The following is a 15749-nucleotide window of genomic DNA, read 5'->3' on the forward strand; positions in this document are numbered from 1 at the left end:
AAAAAGAGATGGGTTACAAAGGCGATGGTTTTTTCTTTATCATCATCACATTCTCCATTTTATGTCATATTTTTATTCATATAGGTATAATAACACATAAATATACTGACCTTTGACCATCCCAGCACGGTGGGCCTGTCCTTTAGAGCTCAGTCTGTTACCGTTGGCTCGGTCAGGGTTGGTTACACTGGCTAACAGCCGCCCATTCAGCGTGCGCTGCTCATTCAGCTGGTTGTTGAGCAGCGCCTCCTGTCCGTCATCGTTCTCCATCTCTTGCAAGAAAGCAGAAAGGCGGCATATCCTGGGGCCGGGAGCGTGCGTTTGGTGGTTGCCTGCCTGGGGGCGGAGCAGGTCCTGGCTGCCCGCGCTGCTGCTGCGTCTGATGCTGGCGAGCCGGGGAGGGGGAGTGCTGTGGCCGGGGTTGAAGAGGGAGGAGGCGGTGGGTGGCGAGCCGTGGTAGGGCGAGAGGCGGTCGGCGAAGATGGACGGCTCTATGTGGCAAAGGAACATCGCTTCGTGGTCCAGGTGGTCGAGGGTGCTGTCGGCCATGGCAAGAACGCTGTCACTTTTACCTGAAGAGAGACGAGGAGAGGGCGGATCAGTTTAGATGAGAGGAACTGTGAGGAAAAGTGATAAACAAGCAGAGGAGGAGGAAGAGGAGGAGGAGGAGGAGGAGGAGGAGGAGGAGGAGGAGGAGGAGGAGGAGGAGGAGAACCGGCATCAACCATCACATGGAGACATGTCTTTTGGAGAGACTCACTTCTCACAAGCTCCAACTCCAGAAAGTCCATATCCATATCCCCCCGCTCTGACTGGTCATCTCCGTAGGGGTCGTAGAGGTCATAGCTGTCCATTGTTTCATCCTCTCCGATCATCTCCAACTTGGGAGCGGGAAGTCCAGTCCTGCCGTTGGCCGATGGTTTTGGGTTGTTGGGATCTGGACTCTCCTGGTGAGACAGCAGTGAGACGACATAAAGAAAAGCTCGGCTTCTGTTTTCTTTTTCTTTTACTTTAAAGTTTCCCTAAAGAAGCATTTTAAAATTTGTAAAAAACATTCTGCTATGACTTGCTGCTAAAAGCTACTGCTTTCCCACAAAAAAGTTGTTTAAAAAAATTCTCAAAGAGAAACTAAAAACACGTCTACTATTTCTCCCTCATTGAAAAATCGAGGTTCTATGAATATTCATGAGTATGCAAATGTATCATGACTTGCGTCCGCCCACCACCACTAGAGTTGCTTGGTAACGGCGGTGCTAGCTGTATAAGTAGATGTGAAGTGTCACCATCACAGTGAACAACAAATGAGATGCAAAAAAAATCAACGGGATTGGTTGCTAGGGATTCTGACGTATTAAACCTGACTGGGTGCTGAAAAACTGAATCCAACTTTTTTCAGACTCTGGCTTTTCAAATCTAAAATGCTCAGTTGTGGCTGCATTAGCGACTTCGCTGCTGAAATGTCTTGTAGCAGACCCAAACACTACAATGACATGTTAATAATTTCAAAAAGTAAATTTTAAATTAAAGTAAATTTAAACTTTGATTTATGGTTCACAGCGTACCTGGTCCAGCCGGTCGTGCTGAGGCGAGTACTGCTGCTCCTCGATGCTGAAGAGATGCAACACCACAGATACAGAGAAGAGGATGGCGGCGAAGAAGAACAGGATCTGCTCCTGGGACTTGAAGGCGACTCCGAGGAAGGTGTGCGTCCAGTCTAAACCTCCAAGAGCGTAGCCCACCGCACCACCAAGACCTGCACACACAGTCACACAAACAGGTTTAGACTTGATGAAGGAGGCATGAGCAGGCATCCCCATAAAAGTCCTTATAAAGTTTTAGTGTGTGTGAGTGTGTGCGATGTCAGCCGTACCTGCTGAGGCGGCATGGATGTTGAGCGCCATGTCTTGTTCCTCCGTGTCCGCCACGTCTAGCAGGTACGCTCTGATTGGTCCCTCGGTGGCGTCCGCACAGAAGTCCAGCACCACGACTCCAAGCACAGTAAGAACGATACCTATTGGTTGTCTCCCCTGCTCGTCACCTAGCGACAGACCTGATGGAGAGAGAGAGTGTTGTTGTTGTTCATACACAAGACACAAACCAACAATGGAGACTGTATCAAATAAAAATTTAAAGTCGATCAAAAACAATTCAATAACTTTATAATTCACCTGTAGGGCAGTTAAATAGTGTCGGTAACAGGACATAAAAGCATAAATAATTAGATAGACGGAATAAAAAATAAAGTACTATATATTAGAATATATCAGCAGTGGTTCTGAGGTAGATTTGGCTGATATACAGTGTGTGAGCATTATATTTATGTAATACTTTTATAAACATTACATTTGTTTTCCAGTTTTAGTAAAGTTGAACAATTCTTCTATAAATAGGTTGATTTAAAGTGTGTTCAAGTCAAAGTCAGTTAAAATGCAAAAGTAAACAAATAACTAATCACAACGTAAAGAGTAAATACATAGTAAGTGTGGCTGTTTATTCATGCTGTAATGCTGATGTAACGCTGGTCGGAGCTGCACATAATGATCAATACCTGATAGCTGAGCTACAACTGCAGTCCCACACACAGGTCACTGCACATTTTCCATACAGCGTTGTGTGATGTGGGTGTGTGTCTGTGTGTGTGTCTCTGCTTGTGAACGTGCATGTGATGTGTGTGTGACCTTGTGTGTCTCATTACATCTGTGACCCGGTCGTTCCTTCCAGCTGCTCAGTGTGTGTCTGTGTCAGTGCGCCGGAGTAAATGCATCAGCGTGTGAGAACAAAACAGAGCGACATGGGAAAGCTTTAGCAACCTGTATATAAAAAAAGTTTGTGTGTGTGTGTGTGTGTGTGTGTGTGTGTGTGTGTGTGTGTGTGTGTGTGTGTGTGTGTGTGTGTGTGAGAGAGAGAGAGAGAGAGAGGGAGAGGGAGAGTGAGAAGCCGTGTGACGCAGCATGACTTCATAAACCAAAATCCATTAATGTCGGGGAAACAAAAACGTTCATAGAAGGCAAAGTGTGTATGTGTGTACGTGTGCATGTGCGTGTGTGTGTGTGTGTGTGTTGGACAATGGAGTCACCCTACTCACTGGCGAGGCAGGCAGACAGGAAGTAAATTGTGATTGGTAGAAAGAGAGAAGCAAACAGGAAGCATTTCCCTGTGAACTGCCAGCTTCTGTGTTCCCATGTCAACACACACACATACACACAATCCCATGCACACACACATGCTCGTATACAGATTACTACGTTTTTCCCATGTCACCCGGTGTTGTTCACACACATCCACATCTACACAACCATGGAAACGTACACTATTTTTTTCTTTATTGTCTCATTTTTCTCATACGGATACAGGTCAACACACACAGACGCACACACTCCCCTGATGCCCTAAAGCGACCTGAGTGCCAACCTCTGGGCAGAAGAATGGAGGTAGAGCAGAGTGGATTTGAATAGAAGTGAATAGAAACTGCTGACAGTAAACAGTTCACACAGCTCCCTTCTTGTTATTTATATCTCCTCTCACCATTTGTCCAACTTTGTTCTATTTAGAGACCTTTAAAAAAGCTCTGCTATTGTTGCACGGCACATTTTTCACCCATTTGGTCCATTTGAATATGAAGCACGTCGGACACTCTATTATTTAACATGGGCAACAACTCAAAATCAGATGAATGAGTATGAAGTTGAAGTTGAGGACAACACTTCATCTTTTCAAAGCACACAAATCTGCCAATTATTTTTTCAATTAGTCAAATATTACAATAACAATCTATGAAATATTAAAAACAAATTGTCACAAGAGCTGACAGAGCTGAAGGTGATGTCCTCTTTATTCTGTTTAAATATATGACAAGGAAAAGCAGCAATTCAATTCCCCTTTGGAAATCTGAGAATATTTATCATTTCTTCACTAATTATTTGTAAATGTATTTTACTTATCTATACTTGCTTGAGAAATTATTAAAATAAATTATTGGAATGATTATTTTAACACTGTCTACAAGTGCTATGTCACTGTGCATCCATCTTAAATCTACCTGGTGAACTGAATTTAACAGACTATTGTTTGTTTTAAGAAACATTCAACAATACTCTTCAATCTTCTCTTTTGAGAGCCTGCAAACGGCACTTGAGTATTTTTTTTTTTTTTTACTATTTTTAAGAGAAATTATAATTATGAATTATTTGTACGATAAATTGATTGTAAGATAAAACTGGTTTATTTTTCGATTAATCAATTTATTGACATTATTTAAGTGACTAATAACTTAATTAATTAAAAAATGACAGCAATTGATACATCAAGTTCCTAGTTGCTGTATGGAAGCTTGGATGTTTGCAGATTATTTTTCCTTCTTATTTTATGTTAACCAGAGCCAACATATGTAAACATCGTCTTGGTTCAGTGGTTTCTCTCTGTTATGTTTCACAACTTGCTCTTATTGATTAAAAAAAAACTGTAAAACCATTTCAGTTTAAATGTCACAGTTTGACACCACCTGAAAATCCATTGGTTACACAAACCTCACGCTCCTGTTTATTCCTGTGTGCACGCCATGTTTACATATGTGCAGCCACAATATGTCAGTTAATGACATTGCAACTGGAACAACACTGACATAGTTAGGCCCAGGATCAATATCTGTGTGCTATGATTGGCAGATGATCAATTACTTTGATTGGAATGGATGAATATGACCTTGTCATGACATTTGAGTGATGTAATAAGTAGAAGGTTTGTATGAGGATAACAACACTACAAGGACGTGACTCTCTTTCGCCAAGCGATGCTATGATGCAAGAGGTCCCGTTCTTTTATTTCATCTCTTGGACACGTGCATGCTGGGTAAAGTGACCACGCTGCTCTCATCGTCAGTTTGGGGTTCATTTCCCACCGGGGGGCTGTGGTGCTCTCAGGTGGTTTAGATAACAGCGTTGTTGGATAACAGAGTTCAGCAGATGGCACAGAGTAAACTTGTGTAATTTCAGGTTGGTGTGTAACAGCAGCACGTGTGCACTCAGCATTGTAGGTTTCTGTTTTGAGATGTGTAAACTAGAGCTGCAAAGATCAACTGATTACTCAATAATAAGATCATTTTAATGTCGACATAATTAATCAATTTTCGTTTATATTTCCTGGATCAAGCTTCAGATTTCAGATTTGCTGCTCGTCTTCATCCACATGTGACAGTTAATGAAAAATGTTTCAGTCAAAAACAAACACATCCGGACATGACTGAGGACTTTAGCCTCTGGGAAGTTATGCTACAAGTTTCTGCTTGACTCTTTTTCAATTGTAATTGACTGGGCAGCTAACTTTTATGGTTTCACGTTAATAAATGTGAAAGACATTTAATGATGTTGCTTTGTGCTCTCTAGGATATTTGATGGGTAATATCCACAGTGTTCTCATATTTTACAGACCAAACAACCAAACAGTTATGGAAGAAAATAACTATCAGATTAGTAATATGACTGTATAACTATACAGTTTAACACTTAATCGACAATTACTGTATGTGATTAATATGAGAATATGAAAATGACTACATAAAATTACAGTGTTTGTAGCAATATAGTTATTTTTTTATATATAAAACAAGTGCTTTGGCATGATGTTATATACAGTATATAATAACTGACATTTAATTAGATAAAATTAGAAAATATAATTCTCTACAAGTACTATTGGATTATTTTCAACAGATATGTTTTGTGATTTCTACAGTTTGTTTAAGCCTGTGATTATTAAACTGTGTTTAATTGCAGCTGAGTGTCTGCACTCTGCAGGGCAACATGTTGAAATGTAACACAGAAAAGCAGCAACAAGTAAGAAGAAGAATTGTCCATCAAAAAACCGTGTGACACACTCACCTATCAGTGATCCATTTAGAAACAGAGCCACTCCGATCAGGGTTCCTATACAGAGAGCCAGGATGAACGGCCTCCTCCGGCCCCATCGCAGGGTGCAGCGGTCGCTGGCCGAGCCGATCAGAGGAGTGAACATGAGGCCGAGGACCGGGCTGAGGAACCACGTCAGACTGTAGTACTGCTCTGGAAGACCTGGGGACACACAGACAAAGGACAAACATGAGTCAAAGATGGAGATGACAGCTAAAGAGAGGAGTGAAAAGCTTATTATACGTTTTTGTAAGATTTTCATAGAGACATCAAAAGAAAACCAAATTAACATCTTAGATTTGACTGTGAAGTTTTTCTGTCAACCACCAGGGGGTGCAAGTAACATCCTAACTGTTGGAGTGAAAGGCATCATTTTTATTTTATTAGTTTGAAATAAACAGAATATTTTTCAACTGAAATCAAACTTAAAGACAAAGATGGAGATAATGGATTAGAATTTCTGCAATGCACGAAAAAGACGAAGCAGGGCAATGGTGATGTAACACCACTTAGAGATATGACTTACTTCATAAGATGGGATCATTTACTATCCCCTCAGGCTCAGCATCTCTGCATCAAAGAGCATTAATCCCAATAAGCCCCAATAAAACCAGCTACACCACAACACTGTACACTGTAGAGGGTTTTGCACATGCTGATACTGACCTGCTTTACCACCACGCTGCTATTATATCCACCTTAAATCTCCCTGGTAAACTGAATTAAACTGACTAAGAGCGAAGTTCACTATAAACTACTGCTGTAATTCTAATTAGTACATACAGTTTAGTATATTATAATATGATAAAGCTGCATGTGATATGCATGCTCCAGCAGTCTCAGGTGAAGCCGTTGTGTTGGTGTTTTCACCTCAGTTACCTAAGAGATGACCTGCAGCACACTTTTTCAACACCTTCTGTTTGGACCAGCACAAAAGCAAAAAGGAGGAAAAGGCCACCGCAGCTGTACCCGACAGGAGGATTTATCTCGGGTCTATTGAGCGTCTCTGTGTGAGTGTTCACCCCTGGATTATCTCACAAAGGACGGCAGCATCAACTCCTGCGTGCCGGTTAATGCAGAGAAACTAAGCAGGAGAGTCGAGACGCAGCGATCAAGTTTCCCAGGCTTTTGTTAACAACAAACACACTCACACACACAAGAGAAACACCACAAAGAGAATTTATCTTCCGGGAATGTTGTGATTATGAGTGAATAAATGAAACACATATCTTTGTGATGTTTCTGCTGAAAAGTACAAAACATCTAAGTGTTTCTGTCATTGTCCTGTCATTTTAGGTTCTGGCAAATACATGAATTTCATTAAACTCAAGAATGTAAAAGCAGCAGCTCATAAAACATCTCAATAAGTGACACTGGCTAATAGAAAGACCAGACCTTTCTTCTGATGCCAAGTCTTTCATGTGTAGATTAAATTTAAAACAGTTTAAAAGGAAGATCCTTTCAATGCGTCTCTGTCACTAAAGCTGCATCTAATTATATTTGTGGCTGATCTTTCCACTTCCTAAAACCAGGTGGGGGATTACAAACACACGCTGCACGACAGGGTCTCAGATTAGCATCGGCCAATGGAAATAAGTAATAACTAAACACGCGTGCACAGGATGCAGCGACATAATGGGAACACGTACTGCACACTGTACAGCACACATGCTTTCAATACCCTTGAATGATATCAGACAACACCTTGTAAACCCATCACACACACACACGATCACTAACAAAAGCAGATCTTTATTAACTCCTCATAAAACCTAATAAAAGTAGCTGTCCGGACAAAGGGACTCACCATTTCAATACATTAACTTATCATAAAGTAAATGGAGACCTGAGATTACAACTTAAGTGAACTGTGCTATTTTATTAAGACATTATTTGGTTAAAAAAAAGTAAGGCCTCAAGAGTTAAAGAGACTTCATATTAAGATTATCAAACATGATAGCTGAGAGAAGCGAGCTCTGACCACTCTGACTGCAAAGTTTTATATGAAATACAATAAAAACATGCAAACAAATGGCAAGGCAAGGCAAGGCAAGGCAATTTTATTTGTATAGCCCGTTTTTACAAACAGTTTGTCTCAAAGGGCTTTACATGGAATCATAACAACATCCTCTGCCCTTAGACCCTCAAATGTCTCAAATCAAGACAGTGTGAAACACACATCAACAAGAGCTGCTCAAAAATCAGGCCACAGGTTTGCGGAAACTGACCGCAAAGTCTCAAAGTGTCGTCAGCCAGTTTTGTCACCGTACACCTGTTCCTCGTCCTTTCACAAAGCAAGTCGTTGGCTGGGTAAAAGGTGAATCATTCAGTCTGAGTCATTCTAGCGTCTGAAACCAAGGTTGTGTTGTTGTTGTTGTCCTGTCCTGCTTTTCTTATGTAATATCATATTCTCACATATACACTACTATACACTCACGCACACACCACTACACTCTCTCATACACTAGCGTATGTGTCTGAGTATTATGTAAAAGAAAGTATGAATTATCTCTCAAACGGCTCGTCATGCAGTAGATTCTCCTGGAGGTCAAATATTTATGAACTCTGACAACTTGCCATACAAAACTTGTTGGCAGAACTAATTAGTGACCTTATTAAATGCTTAACTAAACTACTATTATTTGTAAGTCACCACAAGGGGCATTGTCATTAACATGGTCTACTGAATATTTTAAAACTGTGATTATAAAATACAACACTCTAGGTGTTTTTTCGGCTTGAACTCATGACCCGTTGAACTCATGATTCAATTATTACTCATAATGAAGCATTTCTAGTACTTGCTGCTCACAGGCGTCTAATCTACACATGAATGAACTCAATCATCACACAATGAAATCAGTAATCACAGAGTACACACACACCCATCCATTGTCAATGCCAAAATAACAAAAAAACACGTCTATTATGTACAGACTGAGTTGGGAGCTGGGAGGAGGAGGAAGAGGCAACGTCAAGTCTTTCATGTAAGTGAAGTCAGCTGAATTACAAATAAATAATCAAATTAGAACCTTATCATCGTATCTCTGTCAAACTGTGACTTAAACTCGCTCAGTGAAACTACATTAATCACCATTTGGCTGCCACACAGTCGTTTCACTGAAGAGACAAGAAGACAGAGATGGGGGGAGAGACAGTCTCTGAAAATGTCAACTCATGGTGTCTCCTCCTCCACTCTTTTTAATGGCTCTGCTTGGAGTTTGAAGGTGTGCCAGGCCAAGTTGGCTCCAGTAATGATCAGTAGCTTAAAGTTTCGGGAAGCATCTTCAAGTTTTACAAACTTCAAGAAACCACAACGTCATTGGATTGTCAAACCAGACACCCTTCAAATGTCAAAATTTGGAGGGGCTGCAGCATTAATTCATATATTCACCAGTTTTACAGTCAAATAAATAGGTGATATATCTGTATTTTATTTGACAAAACAAACATAAAAGTATATTTCCTACCAGACAGAGATAAGAGCCAGTCTGGGCAGAGGCCACCAGTGATACACAGGTCGAAGCGGCAAAAGATCTAAAGCGCTTCCTAGGAGCAGACGCTGTGTCTCCAGATTGCAGTGGAGCTCTGAGAGATTCATGTTTACTTTATCTGTAGAAAACACCTGTTTTTTATTAAACCTTTGGTGAAGGTGTGTTTCTCTCTCTTTGGTTGTCTGAGGACTCTTCAAAACGCAGGCTAACCTCACTGAGGCTGCACACAGAGGCGTCTGTGAAAGGCCAGAATCCCCTCTTAGTGTTTATTAGATCTACAGCAATCTGAAAGGATGAGACACAGCAGAGACGTGGAAAAGCTGTAGATTAATTTGGGGAAGATGACGCTGGCAGTGAACAAAAGAGATGGAGGGGGGAAGAAAGCTGCTGAGCTGATGGAGACTAATTTAATAGAAAGGACATCAGACTGTGATAAATTCAAAATGCAGTTTCATATTCCTCAAACAGACCCCTTTAATGACACCAACATCAATAACTGAGTGCCATGATATCTAATAATAAAGAGCTTATCTGAAATGTCCCCACCTCCTGCACAGAGCCATTAGCAGCACTTTAAATCAGTGAAGACACTGAGTAGTGTGAGGTGTGTCCCAGTCTGTCTGGAGAGTTGACCTGCTGCTGCTGCTGCTGCTGCTGACCGGACCAACGCGATCCAGTAGCAGAATTTGACTGGTTCTTGGCAAACAGCGCAGCAGACAGAGACAGAAGCTCATTTGGTTGGGAAATTCATGAAAATCCTGCGTGACTCAACAAAACTGTGTGTCCTTGGTTTTTTTTTGTTGTTGTTGTTGAGGAAGCTGCTGTGAGCGTGTGAGATTTTCCAGAAGTTTGGAGGTTGTGCGTTTGCCAAAAACAACAACAACAAAACGCTGTCATCATGTGAAAGAAACCTAGTTGTTGCAATCAAGTTAATTTTCAGTTTCACTGCCGTCGATGTATCACATGTTCCTCTGTGGTAGGAGTCGTGATCTGCAGGCCGCTTACAGTCTGAGCCTCGAGAGTCAACAACGTGGTTTTTAATGATCCGCATCATTAAAATGAGCCAAGATTTTAAAAAAAAAATTTTAAAAAGCATTTTCATGTGGAGACAACACGAGCCACTGAAAACGTGTATCAAACACACCTATTCAAACCACAATGAACATAACAGCAACAGTAATCACTCACTGGACCACGAGGACGCCCCGGCTCTGTGGCTTATTCTCCAACATGTCACAGTCTGATCAACTCCTAGGGGGCAGATCCCTTCAGAGGCATGAAGACTGAGACTAATAGTGAGTTTGGGGCTCATTAGTGTTTTTTCTGATTGCAGAGTTAAGACCTTCACACAAAACAAATGGATTTTTATGCCTCTTACAATGATGTTGCTGCAGGCCGCGGCAACTGAGTTACATTTTTACTGAAGTTAGAAGCTTGTCTAAATCCACATTTTGGGAAATTACTTCCACGTCTCTGTCTGGAACCACAGGTGGCTTCAGGGATAAACTAATGATGATCAGCACCCCTCAGTCACTAACATCCACAAACAGGTTCGTCACAACCACAGCCTGATGCAAGGCCAGAGAAGGCCTCGTTAGCTTTGATCACTGTGACACTTGAATTTGACGCATTGAATACTGAATACTGCCTGCATTCAAATCGCCTGTCTGCTCAATTATAGGAAAATACTGTATGATGTGAGGTTGATGACGAAATGCCTCCATACATCTGGCAAGAGACAGAAGCAGGGACGAACTGCTGTTAAAGTCAATAGAAAACGTCAAAGACAGGACCTCGTTTACATCAGTCTATTTCTATTATTCAGCTACTATTAATTATGAATGCCTGTTAATCTGCTGATTGGTCAAGTGATTGTTGTATAAGACATGAAAAACTTGTAAGAAACAAATGCAATCACATACAACAAAGTATAGTAGGAAATACGTAGGAATAGTGACAGCTGGGAACCTGGGATCTGCCAGTTTTGTTTTATTTAGCTTTAAAAGAAAATTACTAATACATTTTACCAATTACAAACAAAAGTTGTTGATTCATTTTCTAACTGATCAATTAATCATCCCCACTGTGATCACTGTACAACAAAAGGAAGCGGCTCATGAATGGACTCATTTATCATTTTTATTATTATTATTACAAACTCTTAGGCTACTGTTATCTTTATATCCATCTCTCCATACATTAAACACTACACCCTCTCTGTTGTGTCAAACTTTACAGGCCGTGTTCCTGTTGACCTCTGTGCTTCTCATGAGACGGCCATAAACGGGGCCTTGACCCTTTGTCGTGGTGGTGACCAGGTCTTGGGAACCCTGTCACCACGGAGACTCCATCACCTTGGCTTCCTGGCTCCTAATATGTCTGTGTCATTCATACAGAGCTTCCTGTTGCGGGGTTTGTTCAGACGGAGGAAAGCTTTGTTTCTATCCATCTGTCTCACATTTATTTTATTTTTTTCTGCCCCTCACACACACACACACACACACACACACACCTACAGATACATAAACACACATGTGCCTATGTATTTGTAGACACTGAGTAGAAAGAGTGCACACAAACACACATACACAATACCTGTTAAAATAGCGTCAGAGCTATAAAGCAGGAGACAAAGCTGCAGATAGGAATCTGTCCGTCTGTAGGTTTGTCAACATCAAAACAGGAAAACAGTTTCTAGTAAACAGTTCCCTCACACACACACACACACACACACACACACACACACACACACACAGAGCTGAGTTTCCACACACTCCTCGTTGCTGTACTGTATGTGCAGACACACATACACAGGGAACAATACTGAGAGAATTGAGACGCAGGAAGTATTTTAGAAAAGAGAGAAAAAGAAAAGAGTGCAGCCGGAGGAAAAGAGAGAGAGCAAAGTAGTGTGAGAAAGAATTAAGATCAAAGAAATTGAAAAAGGGGAGGACAGAGAGAGTGAGGGAGGGAGAGAAGGAGGGAGGATAAGGTGAGGGATGGAGGAGGAAATGTGGAGGACAGAGGGAGAGTCCACAGAGAAGGTTCATATTGAAGCTGTCACACGGCACAGAGCGCTGCTGATTGATCGTGGGAAAGAAAAATTTACAGTCGGCTCAATCTATCATCAAAACGCTCATTTTTACTACGTACATTTCCTCCTTACACACACACACACACACAGATAAACACACACACACACATACAGTATACTAAAAATGGAGCTCAATGTGTGACTGTTGGGAGTACAGAGTGCCCATTCATCACGACCTCTACGTAGACCGTGTGCCTCTCCACGTCGCCTCTGCACCGTCAGTAAAACTTTCTGGCTCCAGTTGTTTGTCTGATTGTTGGAAATCTCCAGTTGGAGGAGAATCACATGACGTTGAATTTAACCGTGGATTAAAAAGTACAATTATGGTTTCCCCTCTGAACTCCAACATTAATTGATTTTCCATTCACCTACGGACTTTGATTTTGATGTACGTCTGATTTGGCATTGTTTTCCACATCTACATGGGGTTTGTGGAGAACAACAAAAAAACTCTGAAATCATACTTAAATGACTTGACAATATATAACGCTATATTGTATTTTTTTATCATTACATCAAACTGAAATTGAGTTTAAATCATTAAAACAAAAAAAACACATTAGTGACCTGGAGTCCACACTGTTTATGTAGCTGGTATCTGATATCAGCTACAGAGTTGTCTGTTATCTAAGTATATATATACTGTAGCTGATGTTGACATTGAGATGAAGTCAGAACCTGTTTGACTGCCGAGATGTGATCTTTCGTTTCTTTAGGTTGAGACACTCTGACTGACGACATGAAACACAAAATTTTTTCAATTTTTCATGTTTTTGAAGGTTTTATTGAGACCGGCTCTACACTTACAAACATCCTTTCAAAAGTATCCCATTAAAAACTCAAATCAATAACCAACTGATCTCACCGACAAGTATTGTCAGTGTGTGTGTGTGTGTGTGCGTGTGTGTGTGTGTGTGTGTGTGTGTGTGTGTGTGTGTGTGTGGTTGTGTGTCCAAAGACGGATTTGTCTGACCCCACTGTGCCACAGAACTCCATTGTTGTCTAAAAGCTATTAAAGTATCATTAATGAGTCACAGCACTGCACTAGATGACATGTCTATTTATGACCATGAACATGGCTCTTTATTTTAAGTCAGTCTCACACCATCCTGACGCTGTATTTATTCACCACTGAAAAGCGTTTCCTACTCAGGCTGTTTACTCCTCTCTGAGTGATGCGTCCTGCAGGTTCAAGAAATGAATGAAACTATATGTTTGTGAACTGTTTTTAAAAAGCTGCATCATAATGTATCTCTTTTTTTCTGTTCCCCTCCCCCTCTCTGAATCTTCTACTTCACCTCTCATTACCCTTTCACTTCTCACCTCTTCATCTTTCCATCCCTCCCTCTCTCCGCCCTCTCCTCCTCCATTCTCATTGAGCATCTACAGTATCTCCTACCAGCTTTCATAAACTGACCAGCGAAGAATCAGCTTCATCCTCACCTCACCTTCTCTCCCTTCACCTCTCCTCCCTCTCTCCCTCTGTTCCCATCCCTCCCCGTTCCCATTTTCCCTGTAAACACAAAACAATCCTTTCATATCCTGCGCTGGCGTGAGAAAAGTACAAGAAAAATGACAAGCGTCCCCGAAAAGAGCCAGAGAAATGGTGCGAAAAGTGAGAGTGGGGCAGAGGTCACAAAGGGAGAAAGTGGGCAGGAAGGAAGGAGGGTGAAAGCGAGAGAGCGAGAGACAGAGAGCACGAGGAAAGGAAAGGAGGAAGCAGGTGTTTTTGAATAAACAAAACATGCGGACTGAGTCAGGTGTATTATTCAGCGAGGAAGAAAGAGAGGAAAGAAAATGTGGTTTGTGACAGATGGTCTTCGGGAGCAGATTTTAAATATTAACATCAATATTTTATTATTGATAAGCATCTCGCTGTGGGTTTTATGCCAGCATGGGGGACTGCAGTATTTCTCTGTGTATCTGCAGATACACAGATCACTTTTGCATTTTTGGTTTAATGTAAAGGGACAAAACGAGGATACGCAAAGCTGCGTCTGTTTATGTAGTTATCACATTTTAACAGTTTCTAGTAATTTTTCACTCAGGAAGGAACAAACTGTTCATCACAAACCAGAAGTAAAAGCTACAAACTAACTACACAAGGATGAGTAGTTCAGATGGGGGCTTTACTGAAGTGAGGAAGGTTGGATCAAGTCAAATAAGTAGTAAGGGAAAGAAGGACTGATAATGATAATAACTGCAGATGGTATAATGGTAGAAAAATAAATAAGTAACAGCAACACACTTGGTCCAACAGAGAACTCTGTGTCCCACATGACACCAGTAAAAGCTGCAGAAACCGCACTGACTGGAGACACTGTTGAACGCAAATGATCTTACAAGATGTTTAAATAAAGCTGGATATGTGTTTTTTTATATACTGTATATTCCAGTGTAAAATAAGTTTCAACATGTACAGTAATTTTTAAATTTAAGAGTAAACCTTTTGTCCTGTGGTGTCCGTTCATTCTCATTTTCGACAAACAGATTAAAACAAGTAGTTTTTATTTAGTTTATATATTTAAAAAAATGACTAACTAATCAATTACAACAATAAAACTAATCAATTACTGGAAAAACTGAAAATCAATGTGCAACTATTTTGAATTATTTATTTAATCAATCATCAGGAGGGTTGTTCATTAATTCTTGCGGTAAATCCATTTGTGTGATTTGTCTGGTTGTCGCTATAAAATTAATCTTAATTAATGGATTAAAAGTTGTAAAACAAAAAGACATTAGTTCCAGTTTGTTACAAGTACAAGCACTTTATAGACACCGTAAACAGCTTTCTCTTCAACACAGAACATCCTGCAGATATTGGTGAAACCTACTGACCTAAACACTGTTGAGATAACAGCAAATAAAGAAAAGATCCAGCAGCAGCAGCAGCAGCAGCAGATTGTGCTTCTTGCTAACGGCAGCCAGAGTTTATGCTCACATGGATAATGAAGTGAGAGAAGAAAAGGACAGAGACAGACAGTGGGAGAGAAAGGAGTGAGTCATAATAATTCCCAGCAGCGAGAGATGGTGCGAACATCAATCTCTCACACACACACACACACACACACAGACACACACACAGTCTCCAGGACCCAGACACACTCTGGCAAATGCAGACAAAATGTACACAAGCCAAGGTCATCATTAACAAAGTGCCTGGTTGAGTGAAATGTTGAGTGAAATGTTGAGTGATGTATGGGTGAGTGTAGAACAGCTGATGACGACGACGAGCTGCTAATCCCATCAAAGCAG

The 15749-nt window shown here is 40.9% G+C and overlaps 1 protein-coding gene across 1 annotated transcript in view; it reads right to left on the reverse strand.

Moving 5' to 3' along the window:
• The window catches only part of slc45a4a (solute carrier family 45 member 4a), a 48999-nt gene that overhangs the window by 4531 nt on the left and 28719 nt on the right, over positions 1–15749 (reverse strand). The window contains exons 4-8 of the mRNA XM_085791498.1: positions 5877–6065; positions 1871–2050; positions 1563–1753; positions 761–947; positions 111–572 (exon numbers count right to left, since the gene is read on the reverse strand). Of these exons, the coding sequence (XP_085647624.1) occupies positions 111–572; positions 761–947; positions 1563–1753; positions 1871–2050; positions 5877–6065 (1209 nt within the window). The remainder of the gene's footprint in view (positions 1–110; positions 573–760; positions 948–1562; positions 1754–1870; positions 2051–5876; positions 6066–15749) is intronic.

This window comes from Trachurus japonicus, chromosome 11 (assembly GCF_045865225.1).
Source record: "Trachurus japonicus isolate A0001 chromosome 11, Traja_1.0".
Taxonomy (NCBI): Eukaryota; Metazoa; Chordata; class Actinopteri; order Carangiformes; family Carangidae; genus Trachurus; species Trachurus japonicus.